This window comes from Triturus cristatus, chromosome 3_1 (assembly GCF_964204655.1).
Source record: "Triturus cristatus chromosome 3_1, aTriCri1.1, whole genome shotgun sequence".
In the NCBI taxonomy this organism is placed as follows: Eukaryota; Metazoa; Chordata; class Amphibia; order Caudata; family Salamandridae; genus Triturus; species Triturus cristatus.
In genome coordinates, this window is record NC_140583.1 from 650,616,170 (window position 1) to 650,642,317 (window position 26,148).

At 49.4% G+C, this 26,148-nt stretch overlaps 1 protein-coding gene across 6 annotated transcripts in view; it reads right to left on the bottom strand.

Annotated features, from left to right (window-relative positions):
* The window catches only part of UACA (uveal autoantigen with coiled-coil domains and ankyrin repeats), a 350,198-nt gene that overhangs the window by 129,207 nt on the left and 194,843 nt on the right, over positions 1-26,148 (bottom strand). For 3 of the 6 annotated variants that reach the window (XM_085644676.1, XM_085644674.1, XM_085644672.1), the window contains exon 1: positions 168-829. The exons of the other annotated variants lie outside the window; for them this stretch is intronic. In XM_085644676.1, the coding sequence (XP_085500802.1) occupies positions 168-203 (36 nt within the window). In that variant the 5' untranslated portion in view covers positions 204-829. Of the gene's footprint in view, positions 1-167; positions 830-26,148 lie in introns of those variants that run through there. 6 annotated transcript variants of the gene reach the window in all.

Consider the following 26,148-nt stretch of genomic DNA (forward strand, 5'->3'; position numbering starts at 1 on the left):
GAAACAGCAACATTGAAACACGGAGTTACCCAAATCGGTATAGATTTATAGCGCTCAGTGCAAGCTCACTTGTTAAATGACACCTGAAGACAAAAAAAAAGGAAGAACGCAGACAATAAAACACTCAAGACCCCCATGAGTAGGAGCACAAATAAGCTGCTACATACCAGGTGTTGAAGGACACAGGCAAACCAAGGGGGCATTCTGAACCACACGTCCAGCCACTAGTTCAACACGACCTCCAGCGGCTTCCAAGACCCCCAAAACAGTGATGAGGAAGACAGTCCAATTACAGCAGTCACTCTTAAGAAGAGGGGCTCTCGGGCTCCCCTTCACTTCCTTCATAGAGTCTGCAGAGATCAGGCGCAGCCATGAACGGGCCTACGATCCTTGGCGCGTCAGATCCCACGTCCCCCCTCATTATTAGGGGAAAGCACCGGCCTGTAGGTGCTACTGCCGGAGTTTGACAGTCCACTGCCTGTACGTATAAAGGGCCAAGGTCAGAATTCACGTCAGACGCAGACTGTCCAGAAAGCTGCGGGCACGGTCCGCATTCACCGCGGCGCGGCAAGTCAACCACGAGGCCGCGGGCAGGGCTGCCGTCCGCCTGCAGATCGGACAGCCCCGGCTCGTCTCTCTCCGGCCTCTTACAGGGAGCAGCAGTCGGCGCTCCGGTCCCACCTCCAGCACGGACTCTCCAGGAGACTCCAGGCCGGCCTGGAAACCGCGGCTTCTTCATAGGCCCCCTCGGCGTTCAGGGCACCGGCGCACTCCATCCTCTCTGCAGCTCGAGTCCGCCCGACTGGTGCCTGCCCGCTCGCACACGGCTGGGGCATACCGCGGACCCTGCGCTATTTCAGCCATGGGGGCTCTTGACAGCTGAGTGACAGAGGCAAGAAGCTAAGAATACTCTGGAGCCAGTGTCTCCACAGGAGAGGCATGCAGGCCCGACATTAGTCATGTCTACCGGGTCTGGATATAGTCACCTGCACCGGATAAACAACATGCTGCGACCAAGTGGCTGCTGGCACACATCCTGGGAATGGCAGATTTGCCAGAGTGTAACTCAACTTTACCCTACTCTCCAGGATGGCACTGTGCAATCCTGGCTACCTGCGGACTCCCAGTGCCCAAGGAACTAACCCCAATGGAAACAATGAGCAAGAACAAGTGCCGAGGGTCTACACCCTCGGAACAAAGGCGCTAGTGCCCATCCATAAGCGTCTCACTGTCCTCCAATCAGGGAGGCCAATAAAAACAGACCCGCTTCTTGCTCAGCAGATGCCTAAAAAGACCCTTAGGCTAACAGATCCCATTGCTCAGACCAAGCTAACCGAAAATCCGCTTGCCTGACTGAAGACCATCCACCCCAGGGCATTAAAGAACCCGGGGCTCACTCCACTGCAGAGCCAACCGATCCAAAGCCACACATAGGCAGGCATCGTAGAAGCTGTGGGTAATGAATCCAAAACCAAGTGATCCCAAGGCCCTAAAACTCTCAAGGACCGAACCAGGCCAAGGTCCATATAGACAACACAATTACAGAAGATGGCATTAAGGTCAGTGGGTGTCACGGTGGCAACTCAGCAAAACTGCCTTAAATTGGGGCACCGACCTGCAAACAGACTCAGAATGTAGCAGCAGGATGCCATTTGCAGCCACACCTGCACATAACTGGCAGGACTTTTAGTAGGTACGAATATGACCTTAGGCGAAAAAGAGGAACATGGCAAACACGTACTCTATTTTTATTTATTTTACGTATTTAATAAAGTATTGACGTAACTCAAAGGAGCAGATGCCACTTTACAGTGAGAATTGTTATCACAACAAGAGCATCTCAAACATGAGGTGCTTCACATGGAGCAGTAACGTGCAAGTTTGCTTCGATCTAAACCAGGTAGCATAATGCAGGATGTGATGGGAAGGGTAGTAGAAACAGTACGCTACAGTTTGTCTTTTATATTACACGATTAGTACATTACATTAGATCAACACCCATTCACAATTTGTAATTTCCAGATTATAAATGTGGGTAATGAGGCATAAGGAGATAGCAGTTTGTCCAAGAGGGTCCCATGATTTTAGAACAAGTGCCAAAGCGGTGAGTGAAACAGAGACTGACCTGGGTTCTAGACACCGAAGCTATGTTTAGAGCATATGACCCAGATGTCTGAGACGGAAGTCTATACGGGTAGTGGATCAATCCTGATGCAGTGATTCCCTGCCAAGAGCAGACCCCCCTATCCTAGCCCAAGTGTCAATCAGCCTAGCACTCTAAAGCAGAGAACAGCACACTGCCATTCAAGAGGCCTGTCCTGCTAAGCCATGGTTTCAGACATTATATCATTTGGCCCTCAAAATAGGAGTTTCTTCTCAAACGCTCTGCTCAACAACCAGAAAATGCTTCAAATCTTGAGCAGATCACAAGGACAGTAAAAGACATTTCATTTAACAAAGTTTGGTTTCGGTTAAAGTGTTACAAGAGTGTCTGAGTTCTATGCAAGTACTATTTACCGGTGTTTTGGTTACTCCACTGCGCATGAGCAGCTTGTTATAGGTTGCAATACCCTTTACTGGACAAGCACATATGAAGAGTATTATATGGTCTCTGGCACAGATGGAATGGGTCATGCTTGCTGTCTTAAGTATTCATTGTTTTTAAAGGTAAAGTTTCTACATTTTGGTTTAATAGCACCAGAAACTATTACTAATGATGGCGTAGATACACGGGGAGCTCAGGAAATGTGAATCAAAAACCCACCAAGCTGGAATTCGAGGTTTTCCCCATAATTTCTGGGATTGTCTAATAAAGTGAAAACATCAAAAGCACCATTTAGTCCACTTGAAACTCTAGGCACAACCAACAAAGTCTCTACGACTAAAACATGGCTACTATGTTAAAAAATTACCATAAAAAGGAAGAACCTACTGGCAAGTCTGCCATAATCACTGTGGATGTGTGTACCCCCTAGTCTGAAAAAACCTTTGTGAAGGAACATTTCTGTAGAAAATAACAAACAGGATGAGTATACTGCTAAATACTAATTGGCCTATTCAGTTTTATGTCCGCAACATTTTAATTAAAAGGAAGAGATATTTCTTACCAAAGACGGCTGCAACAAGAACAAGAGGAAGATCACAAAACAGCCAGACATTGAGAAATTCCTAAACCAGCGACAATGAATACAGTGATTATCTCCAAATTTGGTGGAGTAATATCCATTTGTACCGTGCATAACACAAAACACTCATCTTGACTTAAACCACCACTCATCATTCTATTCACTGTGGAATATTCTTACATCATCATGCACTCCAGAACTATCATAACACAGACAGACAGACTAATGGTTACAGACCCTCACATAGCCTTCTTCTGTCCCTCGCATATCTCCATTGAGACAGCCTCCCAAGACACCAAAATGTATCCCTAATAGCCTCACTAACAACCACAAGACCCTAAATAACCGACAACAGACCGTTTTTTATATCCCTGCACATAGATTTCAGCCAACCGACCTCCATAAAGCTCTTGTAAGAGCCCTCCTACCTTCACATATTCCAGCATTAGACAGTGCCCCACTCCACTTTTACACACAGTACATGGACCACTTCCACACCTGCATGCTTCATTGACTCTTCATTGCTTCCCACATGTGTGCCCATTAAACCCAGTCTATCTGTTTATCAGGGAAACAGACACAGATATCATCAATGGAGTCAGCAGGCAGCTTAACAAGCACTCTCCGGCATCTGCCTATTCAAAGCCTCCACTCCCCCGCTCCCCAGTCATATGCCTCTGTCACTGTGTGAATGGGTTTGCGTCAGTCTCAGGATGCAAGGCATCCAAGGAGGCTGGCCACCGAGGATGCCCTCTAATATTGGTATTAGTGGAAAAAAGGCTCTGAAAAGAGAGGGGCTGGGGTTGGTGTGCATACTTCTGGATGTCTTGTGTATAGGGGACATACGCCATTTAAGCCAAGCTCTCCTCCCCTCTACCTTAAGCCAGAAGACCCACAGCCTGTTCTATTTGTGCACCAGCTTCGGCACTTTTCAGCCTTCTGCAACTGGTACTTCGGGGTGGCTCCAAGTCAGCAGATGTTAGGGTAGAGTCAGTTGTCACTAGAGGAGGAATTCAAAGCACAATCCTAAGCACCATCCACCTGCCTCTAAAAAGGATGGCCAAGAAATCTACAGCACACCCATAAACACTGGGGTCACATTTGTACACTCCGAAGGAAACTCCGGCAGCGGTGGATGGGGGCCCAAACTAGAAACGATGGCTTGTTAGCACTTGCATTATAATAAATCATCGCAAAAAGTATAGCGTAACATGGTCAGTGAACCTCAGGAACTACGTTTATTACAATGAACACCCTTGATGACCTTTTCACTTGAAAATCTGCTTCCGCATACCTTATAATGCTTTTAAATGCACTGCTTAGAGCGGTTGAAACGCTCCTGGCATATCTGCATGCCACCTCATACATACCTGCTGTCACAGTGGAAGGAGGAGCTGGGCGGTTCTGAGAAATCATGCTGTAGGTACAACATAAAATTTCATTCATTTCCTGCACCAGCACAGTTATTATACTTTTTGAACTGCTCTACTCCAGAACAGTAGGAAAACAGGACTGCACTGCTAAAGAGTGCAAGGGTATTGATTCACCACAATGCCAGGGGTACTTGGAGTGACATCAAGGTTGACCCAGCTCACTGTCAAAAGAAGAATGGGTAGGGCAGAAACTACAGAGAGTTAACAAGGTTCTGAGTGCCTTGCTTAATCTATTCTGGTTCTGCCGCAGCCTTCATAACCCCAAAGACAAGGGGTAGCAAGAGTACTGCGAGCCTTACCAAATCGCAACGCACCGGTGTCCTCTCTGCAAAAGTTCATTATTTTTGGTCTTTATGATAGACTGGACAGCTCCCGCAGATTCCTTACATTAAGTTCTCTACAAGCCCTAAACTAGATCCAAATAGGGTTTCAGCCATGTTATGTCACGGCACTATGATGCCGATCACACAGCTAGCCTTCCCTCAAACCTTATCTCCCTTCACTCCACCCTCAATCTGACCGCTATAAAGAATGTCCACATAGGGTACCACAGGAGTCTGGTAAAGAATTACAGGGTGTGAGGATGGGAGGAAACTGCACCCTTACTGTACACTCAACACAAAACCAAACACAGTTTCCTTTACTCTGTGAAAGTGACTTACTTTGCCACAAAACGTGTGCAAGACTAGATCCTATACACAATAGAATTTCTGTGGACACATCTAAAGATTATTACAAATACATTGTTTTTTATTTAATCGATTATTTTAATTTCATCATCAATTCAATCCAAAATATAAATCAAATTACAAAAACACCAAATGAAAATAGCAAAGAAAAAAAAGTAATTATTAGAGCCCTACAACCACCAAAGTGATAAATCAGAGTTCGAAGAAAAGTTACACATAAAGTCCCTGCTGTGACGCAACCACATGGAGTTTGGCAGAGGTATCAGTCATATTCCACATCCTGCTTGGACGGCCTACAACCGCGTACACATTAAACCTACTGAAGTACGTTTAATTGGCATAATCCTCTGTACGCCACACTTTCATCAGGACTGTTCATAGTCTAAATATGTAATAGTTTGAGAACGTCAATCTTGCCAAAATGTGGTAGAGCAATCCAAGTATTCTAAAAACGTTTTTTGTTCTTCTTTATAGATGATATCCAGGAAAACAATACCAGAGACCTCAGCGAGGCCTATAATGCAAGGGCTCGGCAATTAGTCCTTGTCAGGAGCTTACGAGCATCAGCGAATCACATAGGGTCAACTCAGTCACACATACATTTCTCATACTCCTAAAGCAGCTGGCAACGTGCCCAATCTGCTCTCTGCCACTGACACCACTGGAGTCTGTGGCATCAGGTCTCTCTGTTTGCCTACCACTCCTCCCCCTCCTTGCCGATACGGCAATTACCACACAAGACATTCTGGTAGGCAAACATGCAGTTCAAAGGCACCTCATTATGAAGGCAAGGGCCAAGTTAATGTCCCATGGCGGACCAAAGCAGGATATATACCCCTATGTGGGTACCCCTTGAGAAATCTGGCAGCAACTGGTGTCTTTAACAAGAAACCCAGATTATGTGAAAATGTTCAAGCATAAATCATCAGCAAATATCCCTTAATTGTTCCAGTATTTAAACTTCTGTCTGACACAGAGGTTGCAAACTGCAAGATATGCAACACCCATGCCACCACTGGGATTACAGATGTGTTCATACACAGAGAAATAAATGCAGTCCACCATCTGGAACAGACTGCTCTAGCTGCCTCGTACTCACGAAACGATCTCATGTTCCAAGCATATAGGTTCTATATGGGTAAGTTTGGAAGGAGTACCTGACCGTCATGCTGAGCCAACACAGTCTCCATCCATGAGAGAAGCCATGAATACTCGGAGCTTATATGCAGACGGTCTGCAAACCAAAGGCAACTTGCCCAGTCAGACAATCAGAATCACCCAGGCATCATGTGGCCTTACCTTCTGAACAACCTTCTCCATTAGAAGGACTGGAGGTATACATAAGAGAGTTGGAACACACAGTGCAGACCCAGTTTCCAATAGAGTTGGAAGAACGCATCTCTAACATTTCCTGGTGCAAAAGATCAATAATCATGCGGTCTCCAGCAAAATCCATGTCTGAAAGAGCAGGTTCACCAAGTCTTGATGAAATGCCAATTCTTAGCTTATGGAGGACAGTCTGTTCAACTGGCCGACAAGGGTTTTGACTCCCACTAAATGAGCTGCCGACAGCCCAATTTCTCTGTCTATTCAACACAACCACAGGTGTATCGTTTATACAAACAATGCTTCTAAGAGTACACCGTCCTACTTTATAAAAGCAGCAATTTTCACGTAAAAAATAAAAATGCAGTTGTGTCTCTATGACTTCACACTTGTTTCCCTCATAGAGGCTGATCAGCTTTCAACACCAGGAGGTGGTGATCAAATACTGAAATATTGTATGCATTAATCTTTCACAAGGTGAACAGTGCAGTTATCTCATTGTTGGATTAGTGCTTGTCCATCCCTTTAGGGGAGAAAGACGCTATCTATAATTAACAGTGGTTGAGAACACAGAGGGAAAAGATGCTCCTTTAATGACCGGAGTTGCCCAACACTACTTAGTCCTAATGAGTCTGTGGAAGAACCTTGCTTTCCAGGCGAGCATAAAACTGATTTCATAGCACAGAATCTACAAAAGTTTAATTCACAGAAACATTCTCTCTCTCTCATCCGAATTTTACGATGAAGAACCAATCTGGCAGTGTGCGTAAGATGCTGTATAAAATTGATACACCAAATGTTGGATGTGTTAAAATCTCTCTGCAGAGTATCCAAAATTGCTCCAATGAAGGAGTCTCTGACTCGAAATTAAGGAAAGTTCTCTCGAATGATGTGAAATCCTAAGTCTTGCAAAAGCTAGACAGTAGTTCTTTAATGCACTAAAACTTGAGTCAGGGAAGATAATTTTAGTTGCCAATCATGCAAGCAAGGGAATAGGTACATCCCTTAACAAAGTACTTATTCTACTGTGGTAGCCATGACCTTCATGAACTCTGGTAGCAGAGGACAAGTTGAAAAGGAGAATGGTACATTCGTAGCGTACACTGCCAACAACAAATCTGAGATGATATTATATGTGGGTCTCTGCAATGGGAATATGAAAGTTGGTGTCCCTCAGGTCAAGGGAGACTATCCATTCGTGCAACTGTAAGGCTTACAAGATCAGAAGAAAGGATGTCATCTTGATTTTCACTCTCATGAGTAATGCACTGTCCTTAAGTGAATAATTGGGTGCATTTTTTTCTTTAGATCTAGAAAGTAAGAACCAGGAATTGGAACCTAACCCTCTCTTTGGTGCGGGATTCAAGCTATCCTGGCTGATGAGGGGTTAAACCTCAAATTGTGTGTCTTTTGCTTTCTCGCCCTAAGTGCACCGGGTATGCTCAGACATGGGTGCTGGGCTCACTGTGCCACTGGATTCAAGCTACCCTGGCTCATGAGGTTTGAAACCCCGAAAGCGGTTCTAGGATGCTTGGTTCTGGTCCAGGGAGGACCTGGCTTGGCAGTTCGGGCTGGACTGTTCCCATGAGGCACAGGGTCAAGACTGATTTGCATATGGCCAGGTCTAAACTGGGGTGGCATGGTGAGCAGAATGATGGATTTAACGCAGATCTCTTGACTGGGGGTGAATGTTTTGATTTGTTCTGCATTCTGTCCATCAATTGTGTGTCTTTCGGGAATTTTTGAATGGCACCCATTGCCAGTAAGGAGGAGGATCAATTTCATTAATATGCCGGAAACACTGTAAGGGGAACAAGCAGTGAACATTTCAGGAAGGGAAGGGAATAACCAGGTCTTATTTAAAGGGCACACTAGTCTGTTTTTCTGCTTCCTAACAGAATCGCACTCATTCCTAAAACCTCATATTTCAACTCTAGAAGATAAGTGTGGGTTTGAGGAGGAAAACGATTGAAGCTACTTTCCTCTGCTATAAACCCCAGTAGAGCTTAAAAACAAACAAAAAACGGCTGCTGTTCAGGCTCAAGTTGGGGCAGCTGGCACAGTCTATTAGCATGGTAGCTGAATCCTTAAAATGTCCGACTTGAACATTTTTCACCTACGAAGCCAATCCCAATGCCTTAGTTGTAGCTCTGCTTTGAATAAACCACTTATCGAACTATCCACCTTGCCTCCAAAAAGATGCTGGCCACCTAAAGACATGTTCAATTATTCATTGATGCCACTGAACAATCTACTGAATAGTAACTGGTATGACATCTTAGCACAAATCCACTGCCCATCAAACAAGCCATGGCATCAGCGGTAACCAGCCCAGTCAGCAACGAATGTTTAGACACATAAATGCCGCCCTGAATTGAGTCAGAAAAGGAGACCCACGTGTGATTGGTTGGCTGCAGCAATCTACCAGACTGCATGTGACATTTTAGTCAGGAGGCAGTTTGCATTGGTAGCCATGAGGGCTAGGCTGGCAGATGCAAAGATTTTGAAGGCAAAGGAGGCTTTCTTTGGATCCCCCTAGTCAGGGGCACAATGGGAACCTTATGCAGATCTCTTAACACCTTTTTGTAGAAACACATCTTTGGAGTTGGGGTAGACTACATGAAGTTGTGCTACTGTAAGGAGGATGGTTTCGAAACTATAGACTTGAAGTTGGTTAGGCCTTCCTCAAAGTGAGGGAGACTCCGAGCAGATGAAAATACCATGGGTTTGACAAGTGTCACCATGAAGAGGAGCACCGGAGAGGTTTAGGCTGAAACAGTCAGCATGGTCTTCTCAAAGGCCTCAATTTGGGTTTAGGAGGAACCACTAGGAGATAACTTGTGGGAGGAATAGACTGAAGATTGGGGACTGGTCAGACGAAGAGTCTGATTGCCCCTTAGACCTCTTGCTTCACATTTCTTGTTGTGGGTTTCTTGGGGTCCTTTTTTGTAGAGTTCGGGTCTCCGGTCACTCCCCAACAACCACATGAATGGATTAAGTTGTCTCCTGTTGTGAATGTCACTAAGGCAGCATCTTTAGAGAGGCTGGATCTGGGCCCATCTTCTGACTCCTTGCAGAGTTGACAGCAGGTCATTTGTATACTGTGGGCGTTGAGCTTTGTGGTCACAGCTCCACCATAAGTGTTTAGCTAATAAACTTTCCTAAGCTGCACCTGTAAGCAGGTCGTGTGGTCTGTCTTGGGTCCGTGTTTCCCTATGATAGATAGAGTTAGTATAAGTTACCTAGCTGCAAAGTGAACGCACCTCTGTGTGGTATTTGTACTCGAGTGTACGGCTGCTGCTTAAGACGAGAGCACGAGACGCCCGGTGTGTTCTAGAGTGCAGACTGCACTGTTTGAGCTCATCATCCGGCTGCGGTAGAAACCAGCTTACACACCTGCTGCTGAACTTCTCCGCTTGGAGTACCCGCCGCAGTGTCATCAATCCTTCGCTTTCTGATGGGATTTCTCTCCGAGAGAGTGGTTTTTAGGTACTGCTTTGCGCGGCCTAGTTAATTTGTGTCGCATCACCGAGCCTCGTGTTTTGGACGCTAAAAGCAGACGAGCAGGACTGCAGCTTAAATTTAAACCTATGAAAGCTGAGCCTCCGACTGCGCTCTAAATCACTGTCTGTCTTAAACAAGGGCCCCTGAACCGGACAGACAAGCAGGCAGACAGTGCGCTAAACCAGGCCACCTCTGCAAATAGTGCCCAGACGGGTACCAGCAGACTGCTGTGAAGGGAGGAATGTCCATTGCTGCTGGAGCCCGTCACATGCTGTCAGAATAGAAGCATGCTTCCTCCTGCTGGGGCGGGCGGGCGGGGGGTGGGGGATATCTAATGATTTTGCTTTAAAAATACTTGTCAGAAGAGTTAACAAACAGAAGTGCCCCACCCTGCTTACCACATTCCACCACTCCCTCGGGGACAGCCTACATGTGGAACAGGTCCAACCACGCACGCACGTACAACACGCACGCTCGTGCACTAACTTAGGGCAGGCCATGGGTGTTGTTCTTGTCAGAGGGCCAGGCCTCGCATGACCGAACCCAAAGGGGTCCTTGTGTGTCCAATTTTTTTTTATTAGTCTAAGAGTCCATAGTATCAAAGCATGCACAACCGGCACTGAACTATATACATTTGTATATACATTTGTCGTAAGCATTAAACATGCTGCTCATATTTCACAATAAAGCAACATCTTAGAACATGTCTTTGGGATCCACATAGACCATTCAGATGCTAAGCTTGCTGCAGGCAGCACAGCTAATCAAGTTGCAGATCTACTACCCGCTTATCACTAGCCCATGAGATACAAGTAAATGGCAACGAATTCCATTTATAACGAGCCATTACCACACAATAGTTGCTAGAAGGTTCTGTCTGAGCCTCAGGCCGCTCATCTACGTGACCTCCCAAAACAAACACCAACTGCAAGGTTCTGTAAGGGGTTCCGGATGGAGTCTCTGCCCCGGTGAGAGAAGTACAGGTGCGGGTTAGGGTAGGGAAATCAGGAGCTGAGACAACATAGAGAAAGATGCACAGCATCCACCTCCATCTGACAACTGATTCCCAGCCAGCATCCAACAGACCTAATACAAGGTGGTCTAGCTCCTCCATATGTGGTTGTAAACACTAGACTTAAAACAAAGGCATCCATCACCACCCAAATGCACAGCCATCAACGTATGCGTAGATGAGACCACCTCTACCTTTCATCACAAACACCAGACCATACACAGTGGAATTCCATGCCTTTTAATGGTTACACACACACACACAACTGACTGCATATATATAAAAATGAAATTAATCCCAGCGAAAGCACACAGTCACCAGCTAATACACAATGGAAAACAACTTCACTTTACATCAGAATCACCAGCCTATACAAAAGAAAATACAACGCCAGTCTTGGACACAATCAGCAAGTCATACAAAAGAGAATACTCCCCTCCCTCCCAATGGCGCCTCACGCAAGAAAATGTATAATGGAATCCATTACCACTCAAGGACACAGCCACCAAACCACGTGTAAATTAATCAATCTTCTTTTAATCACAAACTCCATACCATACGCAATAAAATCCACCCCTCGCAATGGGCACGAATACCCAACTGCCAAGACCCACGCAATGTAATCCAACAATACAATTTCATTCATCATGGGCATGGTCGCCAAATATATAGCATGCCACTTATCTACACATCAGTACCGAGACACAAGACTAGAGAGTATAATTCATCTACACCCAGTAGCAAAACCTCCAATAAATGCAATCCACCTCCAACTAAGGGCACATTCAAAGGCTCAGATGTAATACTGCTTAAGGTAAGATCTACAAAGACTCTGTTTTATTAAAAAACAAATTTTATTAATGAGTTTGGACACACGCAGAACACTGAACAATATAAATTAATTGAAAACAGTCTATGACATCCCCAAGCAAGACAGACTTATATGTGTCTTCCTTTGCCCAGATTCTAACTTCATCTCAGTGGACTGATATCTGTATCCGTCAGTACAGAATGGAGAGCCATTGCATGGTCAGGTAAAAGCTTGTAAAGCAATATCTGCATATTATGTCCAAAAGTTTGAAGGGGTACCTACTCTTATTATTATTATGGAGTTTTGTAGAGCGCATGGTTACGCACCCCGGCGTGTCCCCGCGCTAGGAGTAGAAGCAATAAGGCGGCCCGTGCAAGAAATCATACCAGTGCAGTGCGGAACAGATGCGTTTTTAGTGCTTTACGAAAACTGCTTTCTGAGGATTCAAGGCGCAGCTCCAACGGGAGTAGGTTCCATTTTTTTGCTGCCAAAAATCTGAAAGACCTTCCTCCCATTCTAGCCTTTCGAACTTTGGGAATGGTGACCAGTCCAGTGCCCGAGGATCTGAGCGACCGCCCAGGCCTGTAGGGAGTAATGAGATTACAGAGAGGAGTGGGTGCCCTACACGAAATGATGCGGTGGCATAGGCATAGTGCCTTAAAAATAATCCGTTCCCCGACGGGTAGCCAGTGGAGGGATTTCAAGGCCACTTTAGATGATGTTCTTCTTGGAAGCCTCAGTACCAAACGGGCAATAGCGTTCTGAAGAACCTGGAGACGGTTGAGGGATTTTGCTGTCACACCCAGATACAAAAGATTAGAATAATCGAGTCTGGATGTGACCAAGGCATGGACAAGAGTCTGCCTAGCACTGACTGGGAGTAAGTCGAGAGTCTTCCTAAGACTCTTAAGTATGCCGAAGCAAATTCCGACCACCCGATTGATCTGGGCCGTGAAGGAAAGCTTGCTGTCAAACACCACTCCCAGATTTTTTGCCTGCTGACAAGGTATAGGGGTAGGTCCTAGGCAGTCCGGCCACCATGCCGATGACCACACATTTGGTGCACCTCCTATCACGAGCACTTCCGTTTTTGACCCATTCAACTTCAGGCAGTTGTTAGACATCCAGGATGCAAGCTCCTGCATGCAGGCACTGAAGCTGGATGCAGCGGCGTCAGGAGCTCGTGACAGTGAGATGACCAGCTGTGTGTCATCGGCATATGACACTAGTTGGAGATCGTGTCTTTCCACAATAGTGGCAACAGGGGAAACATACAGGTTAAACAGGGTGGGGCTAAGGGCCGAGCCCTGAGGAACCCCTTGGTTGAGAGAGAACATGCGAGAGTAATGTTCTCCCTGTCTAACCTGAAAACTCCTGTCAGTAAGAAAAGACTGAATCCACATAAGTGCCGAACCAGTGATACCTCCTTTGTTTAGACACTGTAGCAAGGTGAAGTGTGCTACAGTGTCAAAGGCCGCACTAAGGTCAAGTAGTATAAGAGCCATAGTGTGCCCTTCATCAACCCCTTTCCTAATGGTCTCAGTGGCCAAAAGTAACGCAGACTCAGTAGAGTGACGGGCCCGAAAGCCGAACTGAGTAGCGTGAAGCAAGTTGGCTTTGTCCACAAAAGCCATAAGTTGGAGATTAGCCACCTTTTCAGCCACTTTAGCCATATAGGGTAGGAGTGAAATGGGTCGGAGATTATCCAGCCTATCCCAACTAAGGTTGGGTTACTTTTGGATTGGGAGTACCACAGCTTGTTTCCAGCTTTGAGGTACGCTGCCGAGGCCAAAAGAAAGGTCCAAAACCTGTCGGATGTAAGGTTCAAGGATCTCAATACTCCCAGCCAGAAGCTTAGGAGATGCCGGGTCGCGTGGGGATCCTGACGTAATTGATCGACATACCCGCTGAAGCTCTTTCGAGGAAGGAACAAGAAAGTTAGTCAAGCTGTTTGTTCCTACATCGACTGCTTTACTCTCCCTGAAAGCTGTACCCTTTGTTTTTCCTCCCGAGAAGGTGGAATATATAGTGGCCACTTTGTCCGAAAAGAAGGTAGCAATGCGATTACATGAATCTTCCGAGACCAGTGACGGGTCAGTCGAAGAGCCACAAACGGCAATCTCTTTATAAATTTTAAAAAGCTCTTTAGTGGAGTTATTGGCATCAGCTATTCTGCCAGAGAAATAGTTGGTTTTGGCACGCCTAATTAGGGTGTGGTATTCTCTACGTCTAGCGATATATTTCTGTTTTGCTTGATCCAGATAAGCCAGTCTCCACTGTCTTTCCAGTTGTTTACAAACAGCTTTCATCAGACGTAATTCTTTAGTATACCATGGGGCGGATTTCTGACATATGCTATGCGGATTCTTATAGCATAGCGGGGCAGTATCATCTAGGGCCTTAATTATACGAGCTTCTAGGTTCTGTGATGCAGATGTAGCATCTACACCTCCTGGATTCCCACCCTTGGTAAGAGCAATGTCAAACTTGGCTTTAGAAAAAGCAGTCCATTTGCGACTCATATATTTAGAGTTAATGCTCTTATAGTTATGGCTAGGAGGGATGCTCAGTGTAAAGGGCACCAGAAAGTGGTCAGACCAAGAGAGTGGAATGGGGGGGTGAATTTCAATTTCTTTCCAGTTCATAAAAATCGGATCCAATAAATGTCCTTTTTGATGGGTGGGGGCTTCAGATTTAATCTCTAATTGAAGAGATTGTAATTGCTGACTGAGATCAGTAGCTCCTTTATCCAGTGGGTCCTCCCAATGGATATTAAGATCACCTAGGAGCATAAATTTGTCTCTGCGTAGAGCTGTCTCAGTCAGACTCTCAATAAGGCTATTAGAGAAATGAGTGAAAGGGCCTGGAGGACGATAAATCAAGAGGCCCTTCAATACGTTTCCATCATTAACCTTAATGGAAAAAGCACCCGCTTCACTGTCGGCAATGTTCAGTAGTTCAAGCTGGCAGTATAGCGGGTTTTTATAAACTATGGCTATTCCGCCCCCTCTGCCCACAGTTCTATCTAAGCGTGACATGGCGTAGCCATTAGGTAGAGACGCCAGTATGTCAGGCTCAGAATCAGAATCAAGCCAGGTTTCAGTAAGGAATAATAAATCCAACTTATGGTCTATGAGTAACTCATAGATGTCGAGACTATGTTTTCGCAGTGACCTAGTGTTCAGTAATCCACATAGGAGCCTTCTATTTATAATCTTGCACGCAGGGTCGCTGCGCCAGTCGTAATGACACTTATTGCATATGGAAGTACCTTCTGCCTTAAGACTATGGAGACAAGCTATATCGACAGGTCGGCAGAGGGCATGGAGTTGCTGGGCTGTCCAGCAGATAGCAGGACTGTTTTGGGCAGGGGTTATAGCCCCTGTCCCCGGCCGGCCGCGGACGGGCGCAGACGGGCTTGCCTTTGGCGCGCCTTCGGCGCGCCAGCGGCGCGCCCGCTGCGCGCGTCCGCTGCGCGGTCGCGTGGGCATCGTCCTAAATAGGATCTCGTTAGAAAGACTAGAGCGCGACCCTCGCTGCTCCCAAGATTACTCTGTGTGAGCAACCGGGACTCACGGACTGCGCAAGAAAGCTCCGACCAGCCCAAAAGTGCAAGATAGCAAGAGAGATCTGTAGCAGCAGGTAGGGTGACAATTTAATTTTTAAAAACAGTAATTTGTAAAAGCAGTAATTTGTAATTTGTAAAAACAATACTAAATAGCCTCACAGCGTCGCGCAATTACACTAGCACCCGGCTCAAGCCTCAGGTGTCCTCTAGCGCGGTCTCGAGAACAGCGTCCTAAATAGGATCTCGTTAGAAAGACTAGAGCGCGACCCTCGCTGCTCCCAAGATGGCGACTCTGTGTGAGCAACCGGGACTCACGGACTGCGCAAGAAAGCTCCGACCAGCCCAAAAGTGCAAGATAGCAAGAGAGATCTGTAGCAGCAGGTAGGGTGACAATTTAATTTTTAAAAACAGTAATTTGTAAAAGCAGTAATTTGTAATTTGTAAAAACAATGCTAAATAGCCTCACAGCGTCGCGCAATTACACTAGCACCCGGCTCAAGCCTCAGGTGTCCTCTAGCGCGGTCTCGAGAACAGCGTCCTAAATAGGATCTCGTTAGAAAGACTAGAGCGCGACCCTCGCTGCTCCCAAGATGGCGACTCTGTGTGAGCAACCGGGACTCACGGACTGCGCAAGAAAGCTCCGACCAGCCCAAAAGTGCAAGATAGCAAGAGAGATCTGTAGCAGCAGGTAGGGTGACAATTTAATTTTTAAAAACAGTAATTTGTAAAAGCAGTAATTTGTAATTTGTAAAAACAATGCTAAATAGCCTCACAGCGTCGCGCAATTACACTAGCACCCGGCTCAAGCCTCGGGTGTCCTCTAGCGCGGTCTCGAGAACAGCGTCCTAAATAGGATCTCGTTAGAAAGACTAGAGCGCGACCCTCGCTGCTCCCAAGATGGCGACTCTGTGTGAGCAACCGGGACTCACGGACTGCGCAAGAAAGCTCCTTTCCCTTCTTCAATGTGCCGTACTTGAACAGATAACACAGTTTGGTTTCCATTCCTAGTTCAGTGTTTTGATACTTGCCGGGCTGCCTACTCATGCTGTTCGTTGAGCCGGGACTGTGCCTTACACAAGGGGATGATCTGGCTTACAGGCTTTACCTAGCAGTGTCACTGGGATTGGAAGAGCCCCGCCCCATCCACTAGCAGCCACAGATCACAGTTGCCCTACTCTGAATGTGTTTTTTTTCCTGCCTAACACCTTTAGTTTACTTTTCAGACTGTAACCCCGAACTGTCATCTGGCAGCCTGATGGGAGGTGTGAATGTCTCCTGGGGAAAGGGAACAAAAGGGACTTGGCTAGGACGTGTGAATTCCTCCTGACAGGATGGCCATAGGGATGTGCCAACAAATGACAAGCTTCATAGGGGCATTCCCTGTAACAGGCAAATGTAAATCACACTTACTTGCTCCAGAACTGGTTTGCAAGGGGAGTTCCTCACTTTCCTAGGACACCTCAAGGGTGTGCCTAGACCTCCACACAAAGGAAGAAGGGTTCTGCCATATTGGTTTTATGTAGAAATGGGCACTGTGGGATAGTTACAGTAAAACACAGGAAGTGCTGCAAAAGTGGTTAGGAGAACTTTTACCCCATTCGTTAGGGAGTGGCTTGGAGTTTCCCCTCCACCGATAGGCTGGTACTTGGCATAAACGTGGCACCCTAGCTACCTTCTTCAGAACACCTTTGTAAACAGAAGGACTGCCCCACCTGTTTAAGCTGTGGAGAGAAACATCAAGGGCCTACTCTCTGCTTGTACCCAGGACAAAAGAGTGGAGTCCAAGGGCTAGTTGGCTAGTCTCCTGTTTAGTTCGAGGAACACAAAATCTGCAAGAAGCCCACAACTTCAAGATACCAGCTGACCAGTTCTAACTAGAGTTGCTCTGGACCCTGCTGGTGGCTTCTGGGGAACTGAGACCAATGCCAAGCAGCATTCTACAGACATCTTCTTGGGGCCAGAACTTTGCCTGGTTGGTGTTTTTCCCCACCGATGCAGAGGCTCCCACTAAGGTCCTGCGCTTCACCCGGCTGCTGTCAACAAATCCCTCTTTGGATGCAGCAGGCACACTGACCTGTCGATAAGGATTTTCTCCAGAAAAAAACAAAGTCAGACGGTAAGCTTTCCATCGAGAGGAACCCGGTACCTGTATCGGACCCATGCTCCATATTGGCCAGCCTTAACGTTTGACTTTGCCCCAATCTACCATGAACAGAGATACCTGTGAGTGGCATTTTATGCTCTAGAAACACCTAAAACTTAGAAAAATCATATCTTTGATTCCCTAATCAAATGTTTGTCCTTTTGGTGTCTATTTACTCATTAAGATTTTCTCTATTTTTATAGATTGGAGGGGGATTTTTATTGTGTTGCGGCTTCTACTTTTAAACTATTTTGGTACGGATAACTGCTTTACAAATTTCTCCTAAGTTAAGTCTGCCTGCTCTGTGCTTGAGCTAACAAGGGTAAACTCAGGTTTAAATTATTGAGCCCTGACTGGACCTAGTAAGAAATAGCCCAACTATTACTTGAGCAGGGCTACCACCCGCTTCGACTTTCTCGCAGTATGGTATGGTGTGGTGTGTAATGGTGTGGTGTGTAATGGTGTGGTATGGTATGTCCTTGACAGCTTTAGTACAGTTTATTCCAGGGCGAGACAGTTTTCATGGCGAGTTTGTAGGCCAACATTTTATAAGCTGGGGGTCCGGCCTCCTAGACAGTTTCCGCTGGTGCGATCCCCAGACCACTGCAGACTCCTCCTTCAAAGGAGGCAGATAATGAAGAGCAGTTTTATATAAACAGAAACTTGGAAACCCTGGAGGGCTAGCAAGCCAGCCTTGCATGAGTCTCTCAGCTGCTCGCCAACAAAGGGCAAGGCAAGAATCGGGGGCAGGGGTGGGGGGGGGCACTGAATCTTCCCTCCATGGGGCAGAGGGGTGTTCATCCCGTGACAAACTGGAGTAGCATGGAGGAGAGCCTCGATTCATTCCAAGCTGGATCAGCTGGGCAGAAAATAGAGGGGAGGGGTCAGTGCTTTAAATGGGCTGGTACTGTCCGGTACGGAGTACCAGCACTTTTTTAATTTGAGAGTGAGAGTACCGGCACTTCTCATGAGAGACGTAATACTTTTAATTGGAGAGTACCAGCCCTTCTCAGAAACAAGCAGGTACTTAGGCACTGGGAGGGGTTAAGTTTAAGAGACAAAAGCACTCACTAAAGAGAAAAAAATGGCTTAAGTGAAGGGTGCAACATGTATAAAATAGTAATTAATAACAGATAACCAACATCAGGGCACGAGTCGAGGGTACACGCGGTTGGACGGCGTCCGCTCACTCTTTTCCGTCCCCCCTGCCAAGAAGTTGAACCCCACTATAAAATATGCTCTACTCATCCCGGTGTAATTTTCAGACACCACGTTCAGCAGGGCCTGCTGGTTATCTGTTTTCCTTCCGAGCAGCAACATTCAGAAGGGGAGGGGGTTTTGTCATTTGAAACTCCACCTGGGCCATAACAAAGGCCGAATTTAAGGGGCCATTTCGCCTTCTTTTGTCCGAGTATGGAGGCTGGGTAAGGGCTGCCTGTAGCCTCACACCTAGATGTAAATGCAGAGGAAGGGAAACAAAATCAGGAGATTGTTAACACTTCAAAGGCGCACATGAGAGGCACTATTTTGACTTTGTTCGGACCCCCATATATATAATATTCATGCACTGTAAGAATGTCAGATGTGTTACTCTGTCCCAGTGCAAAATAACAATTTAAATAGTGGTATTTTGTAGTTGTTTTACAGTGCTATTCACCCCAATTTAGGGTGTCAGAGCACTTTACAGCAAACATACACATTATATTGACAATAAATCACAGAAATGTAGAAATAATTGTACAGGATGTGCTCCATAAGACAGTGAGGGTTACTGGGTGTAGGTGTCACATATCATCCTTCATAGCTCACTGTGCTATACTAGAAGGATTACAATGCAACTGCATGTCTTCTGCCTAAACCAGGAGTGTGTGTGTGTGTGTACACTCCTAATGTGTTCAAATGTACTCATGATATACTTGCTAAACATATGTGTGAGGTCTTGAAGATCTGATGTCACTTCTTGTAAAGTCATGTGTTAGAAGGCGATCCCAGGAGAGACAGGGAGGTCACCTGACCACCTTGAGACCCACCCTCGGGGTAATGTAGCCGGGCACTGGCGGGAGACTCCTCAGAGGAAGAGGCTTGTATCTAGGATCGTACACACGGCACCACACGACAAAGAGACACCACACAGTAGGTTCTTGGGAACAGATCTTTTATCTACTCAGCGACGTCGGATCTTTATGATCACCAAGATGGATATGTACAAATAGAGCACAGGCTCAAAGAGTCTCGGTAGGGAAAAGGGGGTAGCGGGACAGTCTTTGGGGATCCGGATCAAATGCAGGGGCGTGCCCAACGCACAGCTCACAATCCTTGAGCCGGGGGGGGATACGCTGCGGTCCAGCCGGACCGAGGGGGTCGTTCGGAGCCGCGAGTCACTCAGCAGGGCCCAAGCACAAGTTTGGAGGTCTTACGATCTTCAGGGGAGCCGCGAGTCACTCAGCAGGGCTCAAGCACAAGTTCGGAGGTCTTACGATCTTCAGGGGAGCCGCGAGTCACTCAGCAGGGCTCAAGTGTTCCAAGGTTGCAAAGGAGCCGCAACCACGTCAGCAGGGCTCTCGTTGTTCCAGGGTCGAATCTGCCAGATAGCCCCAGAGCACCCCTTGATATAGGTCAGCTCCTCTTTGATGTCTGTAGTCTGTGTAGGCAGGGGTCTTAGCACCTGGGGGTCGCTCGTTGGAGCTTCCTGCCATGTCGTCCTTTGATCCTTTCAGGGTCGGGTCGGGAGGAGTCCCAGACACCCAGCAGGCGTGGAGCCAGCCCTCAGGGAGGCCAGAGGGCCGATCGAAACCCATCTCCCGAGGGGAGGTCAGAGGTGTGATGGAAACTGCTCCTCCCTCACTCACTCTATGGGAGCGCGATGTTCCCCAGCCGGGGTGGCGCCTCTAGGCCGGGGTTGTGCTGGGGCCGTGCGGCCATCGTAGGTGCAGGAAGTGGGCACGCGGGCCCGGTGGTACTGGGAAGATGGAGGGCACGGACAGGGAAGTCCGGGTTGGGTGCGTGTGTGGGTCCTGGTGGGCAGGACCGGCTAGGCCGTGTACTGGGGACTGAACGAGGTGTACGGGTCAGGGGGTGTGGCCAGGGGTCAGGGATGGCCATGCCATAAGGCCGGGTCTAACACGCGTCCCCCCCAGCTGAAAGCCGGAGAGAACTACCCATCTTCTTGGGGGTTCTCTTCGCTGAGGCGGAAGAACCGGGAGAGGCCGTCAGCGTTGGCGTGGTCAGTACCAGGGCGGTGTTCCACGGTGAAATCCATCCCCTGGAGGGAGATTGACCACCGCAAGAGTTTGGGGTTTTCCCCTCGCATCTGCATGAGCCATCGCAGGGGGCGATGGTCGGTTTGGACCTTGAAATGGGTGCCGAACAGATAGGGTCGTAGTTTCTTGAGGGCCCAGACTACGGTGAACGCCTCGCGTTCAATGGTGCTCCACTTCTGTTCTCTGGGTAACAACCTTCGGCTGAGGAAGGCTACGGGCTGGTCTAGGCCTTGGTCATTCACCTGTGACAGGACTGCCCCAATGCCATGCTCGGAGGCATCAGTCTGTACCACAAACTCCTTGGAGTAGTCGGGGGCCTGGAGCACGGGGGCAGTACACATGGCCGCTTTCAGGGCATCGAACGCCTCTTGGCAGGCAGAGGTCCACTGCACCTTCTTGGGCTTTTTCTTGGAAGTGAGTTCCGTGAGGGGACCGACCAGGCTGCCGTACCCCCTGATGAATCTTCGGTAGTAGCCGGTGAGGCCCAAAAAGGCTCGGACCTCCGTTTGGGTAGTGGATGGTTCCCAGGCTAGGATGGCGTCGATCTTAGGCTGCAGAGGGGCGACCTGCCCGCTTCCGACCTGGTGCCCGAGATAGACCACCGAACCTTGCCCAATCTGACATTTGCTGGCTTTTACGGTGAGACCTGCCTGGTGCAGGGCCGTTAGCACCCTCCGGAGGTGGTGGAGGTGCTCGCTCCATTCGGAACTGAAAACCGCGATGTCGTCGAGATATGCGGCGCTGAACTTTTCCAGCCCGGCCAGGACTGTATTCACCAGTCGCTGAAAAGTGGCCGGGGCATTTTTCATCCCGAAGGGCATCACGCGAAAGCGATAGTGCCCATCCGGGGTGGAGAAGGCGGACCGCTCCTTGGCTCCTTCTGTGAGCGCAATTAGCCAGTATCCGCAGATCAGATCGAATGTGCGGAGGAAACGAGCCGACCCGAGGCGGTCAATGAGCTCGTCTGCTCGGGGGATGGGGTGAGCGTCGGCTCGGGTGACTTCATTGAGTCCCCGGTAATCCACACAGAATCGGAGTTCTGGGGCGACACCGGGGGCTGCTGCTTTCGGGACCAGTACCACGGGGCTGGCCCAGGGGCTGTCTGAGGGTTCGATCACCCCTAAGGTCAACATCTTCGAGACCTCGGCCTGGATGCAGGACCGGACTCGATCAGGTACTCGGTAGGCTCGTTGCTTCACCAGCGGGCTGTCTCCGGTGTCCACGTCATGGACACACCAGTCGGTGACTTTGGGGACGAGAGAGAATAAGTCAGGGAATTGCCCTAAGAGCTGGCGGCAGTCTTCACGTTGCTGGGAAGTGAGGGATGGAGAGGTTCACTCCTTCCACGGAGCCATCCTTCTCCTCGGTCTACAGGAGGTCAGGGAGGGGATCTGACTCCTCCTCGGCCCCGTCATCGGTGGCCAGCAGCAGACTCAGCTCCGTCCGCACAAAGTGGGGCTTGAGGCGGTTCACGTGAAGGACCCGAAGGGGGTCCCGAGGGGTCTGGACGTCCACCAAGTACGTGACCTGGCTCTTCCGCTCAACGACTTTGAAGGGCCCGGTCCATTTATCCTGGAGGGCGCAAGGTTTCACGGGGGCCATGACCCATACCTGCTGGCCCGGCTGGAACTCGACCAGAGTGGCGTTCTGGTCGTACCAACGTTTCCTTTCTTCGTGGCTCGCCTCCAGGTTGGCCTCGGCCATTTCTCAAAACTTCCTAGTCTGGTTTCGGAGGGTCTGGACGTATCGGAACACATCTCGGGGGGGGGGGGGGGGGGTTGGGGGGGGGGGTTGGTCTCGGGGCGCCGCCTCCCACCCTTCCTTCCTTGACCAAGCTGAGGGGCCCCCGGATGGGGTGCCCGTAGAGTAACTCAAAGGGGCTGAACCCCAGGGATTTCTGGGGGACTTCCCGGTAGGCGAACAAAAGGCAGGGGAGAAGGACGTCCCACTTGCGCCGGAGGGGCTCTTCCAGGCCTGCGATCATCCCCTTCAGAGTCCGGTTAAACCACTCTACTAGGCCATTCCCTTGGGGGTGGTACGGTGAACTTATAGGACACTCCACATTGTTGCCACAGGGACGTCATGTATTTAGAGATAAAGTTCGTCCCGCGGTCGCTTACGACCTCGCGGGGAAAACCCACACGGGAAAAGATCCCCATCAACGCCCGGCCCACCACGGGGGCGGTGTTGGTGCGGAGGGGAATGGCCTCCGGGTATCGGGTGGCATGGTCCACTAGGACGAGGATGAAGCGGTGACCATGGGAGGTCGGGGGGTCCAGGGGCCCCACGATGTCGATCCCTACCCGTTCGAACTGGGTATTGACGACCGGGAAGGGTTGGAGAGGAGCCTTGCGCTTTCCTCCACTTTTTCCACTAGCCTGGCACGTGGGACAGGACTTGCAGTGGGTTTCTACATCTGCTTTCATTTTCGGCCAGTAAAAGTGAGTCACTAGGCGACTGTATGTTTTGTCTTGGCCCAAGTGGCCTGCGAGGGGGACATCGTGGGCCAAGCCCAGGAGGAAGTCTCGGAAGCGTAGGGGTACCACCAGCACCCGGGCTGATCCTAGCTCCACCGACTTCTGCTCACTGTACAAAAGGTCATTTTCCCAATATAGCCGGTGTGTCCCAGACTGGTCGCCCGCGGCCTGGGCCTCTGCTTGCTGCCGGGGTCCGACCAGGGACGGACAGGTAGCTTGCTCTTGGCAGAACTCCTCACGGGAGGGGCCCCCCTCGTGGCACCACTGGGCCAACTCGGGCAGAACGCTTAACTCTGCGATCTGTGCGGGGTCGGACGGTAGGGGTCCGTCGTTGGCGACAGATTCTTCATGTGGGGAGAGGTGGGGGACCTCAGCTGGGACAATCCTGTCCTCGTGGGCAGGTGCGTCCTCGTCTTCCCCCAGGGGGGGCAGCCGGGCCGCCATAGATCGGGTGGTGGCGCACACCCACTCGGGGAGACCCATCATCCCTAGGTGGGCCTTGCGCTCGACTTGCTGCCAGGGGGAACTTTCCAGGTCGTTTCCCAGGAGACAGTCGACCGGCTGAGAGATTCTTACGGCTACTTTCAATTTACCGACCACTCCACCCCATTCAAAAGGCACCAGGGCTACCTGACAGAGACTCTCCGTGTTGTCAGCTGCAATTACAGGGCAAAATACATTGGGGAGGATCTGGTCTTTGTGGACTAAGTGGCTGAGGACACCGGTGATGCTCGCCCCGGTGTCACGGAGGGCCTCTACCTGTTGGCCATTGATTGTCACTAGCTGCCCATATTTCTTCGTGTTAGAGGGCAGGAGGCTCCCAGGGACCATTTCTTTGTCTCCTAATGATGCCATGGCGGCGGGTTCCCAATCTACAGTCTCCTCAATCTCCTCCCCTAGGGCTACGTTAGCTATCTGTCTGGCGGGAGGGGCTGTAGTGGGGACGCGCAGGGCCATGGGGCATTCAGAGTCATTGGCGTAATGGCCGGGCTTCTGGCAACGGAAACTAGTGATGTCACCCGGTGCCCCCGTCTCACGGGTGGACCGGATACAGCGGGTGGGGGTGCCGGGAAGTGCGGAGGTTGGTTTTTCGGGGGACTGGACGGGGATTCCCTCTGCCCTCCCTGGTTCCCCCCCCCCCCCCTCTCTGGCAAGGTGGTCCCTGACTGGCTCGGGGGTATTCTCCTACAGGGCCCCGCGAAACCCGGGTGTTGGTCCAGCGATCCACCTCGACAGCCAGCTTCCTCGGATCCGTGAGTTTGCGGTCGAGCAGATGCTGGCGTAGCTCCACAAAGCAGTTCGCCGCCAGGTGTTCCCATAACATGAGGTTGGTTAGTTCGTCCAGGGTGGTGACTTTGCTGTCCTTAATCCACCCGTCGAATGCACGGCTAAAAAAGTTCACATACTCCACCCATGTGGTACCGGGGATCTTCTTGCAATCCCGGAACCGCTGGCGGTACATCTCCGGGGTGAGGCCGTACATTGTGAGGAGGGCCTCCTTCATGTGACTGTAGGAGGTCTGCATGGAGGATGGGAGGTCGAGCAGGGTGTCTCTCCCCTCGCTCAAAAATCGTCCCCACAACCCGGCCCCCCAATCTTTCTGCGGGACTCAGTGGGAGGTCATGGCGACCTCGTAGGCCTTGAACCATTGTTGGCTGTCATCGTTCTTGTAATATTCCTTGACCACATCTTTGGGGATGTGGACCTTCTGTTCCGCCTGTGGTGGCGCCCCCCGGATCTCCGGGGGTCAATTTTCTTCGCTCCTTGACTTGAGCTCGATTTCTTTCAAGCTTCGTTCGTGCTCCAGTTGAAGTTTTCGTCCTTCGTGCTCTCGTTGGAGTTTCTTCTCTTCTAGTTCGCCTTGTACTCGCATCTGTTCCACTGCTAGCTTTTTCTCAGCTAATTTCAACTCGCCCTCGATTTTTAGTTTGGCCAGTTCGAGTTCATGATTGCGACTTCTCTCTCTGTCTGCGAGTTCTTCCGGGGATAGACCCCCCCGTCTGGTACGAAGCTTCGTACCTGGTTGCTGCTGCTTTCTCTTGGGGAGAGTCCAGCTTCGTCGTGGAGCTCCACCGCTCCTTCTGGGCGGGGGGCTCCGGATTCCACCCAAGCTTTCAGTGCCTTCGGCATATCTTCTTTGGTGTTGAGACCAGTGGTAGCGATTTTTAGTTTGTTGCAGAATTGCTTCAGTTCTTTGTGCGTGTACTCTTCCAGTTGTTCCGCCTGGAACGCAGCACTCTCGTTGGTTTCTGCGAGGCTCATGTCGTTTTCTTCTGCCGTTTTTGCCGGTGGTGCGTCCGGTGCTTATGGTACGATCTCTAGATGATGGGCCCGAATCCCGTCGCTTGCCACCAATGTTAGAAGGCGATCCCAGGAGAGACAGGGAGGTCACCTGACCACCTTGAGAACCACCCTCAGGGTAATGTAGCCGGGCACTGGCGGGAGACTGCTCAGAGGAAGAGTCTCGTATCTAGGATCGTACACACGGCACCACACGACAAAGAGACACCACACAGTAGGTTCTTGGGAACAGATCTTTTATCTACTCAGCGACGTCGGATCTTTATGATCACCAAGATGGATATGTACAAATAGAGCACGGGCTCAAAGAGTCTCGGTAGGGAAAAGGGGGTAACGGGACAGTCTTTGGGGATCCGGATCAAATGCAGGGGCGTGCCCAACGCACAGCTCACAATCCTCGAGCCCGGGGGATACGCTGCGGTCCAGCCGGACCGAGGGGGTCGTTAGGAGCCGCGAGTCACTCAGCAGGGCCCAAGCACAAGTTCGGAGGTCTTACGAT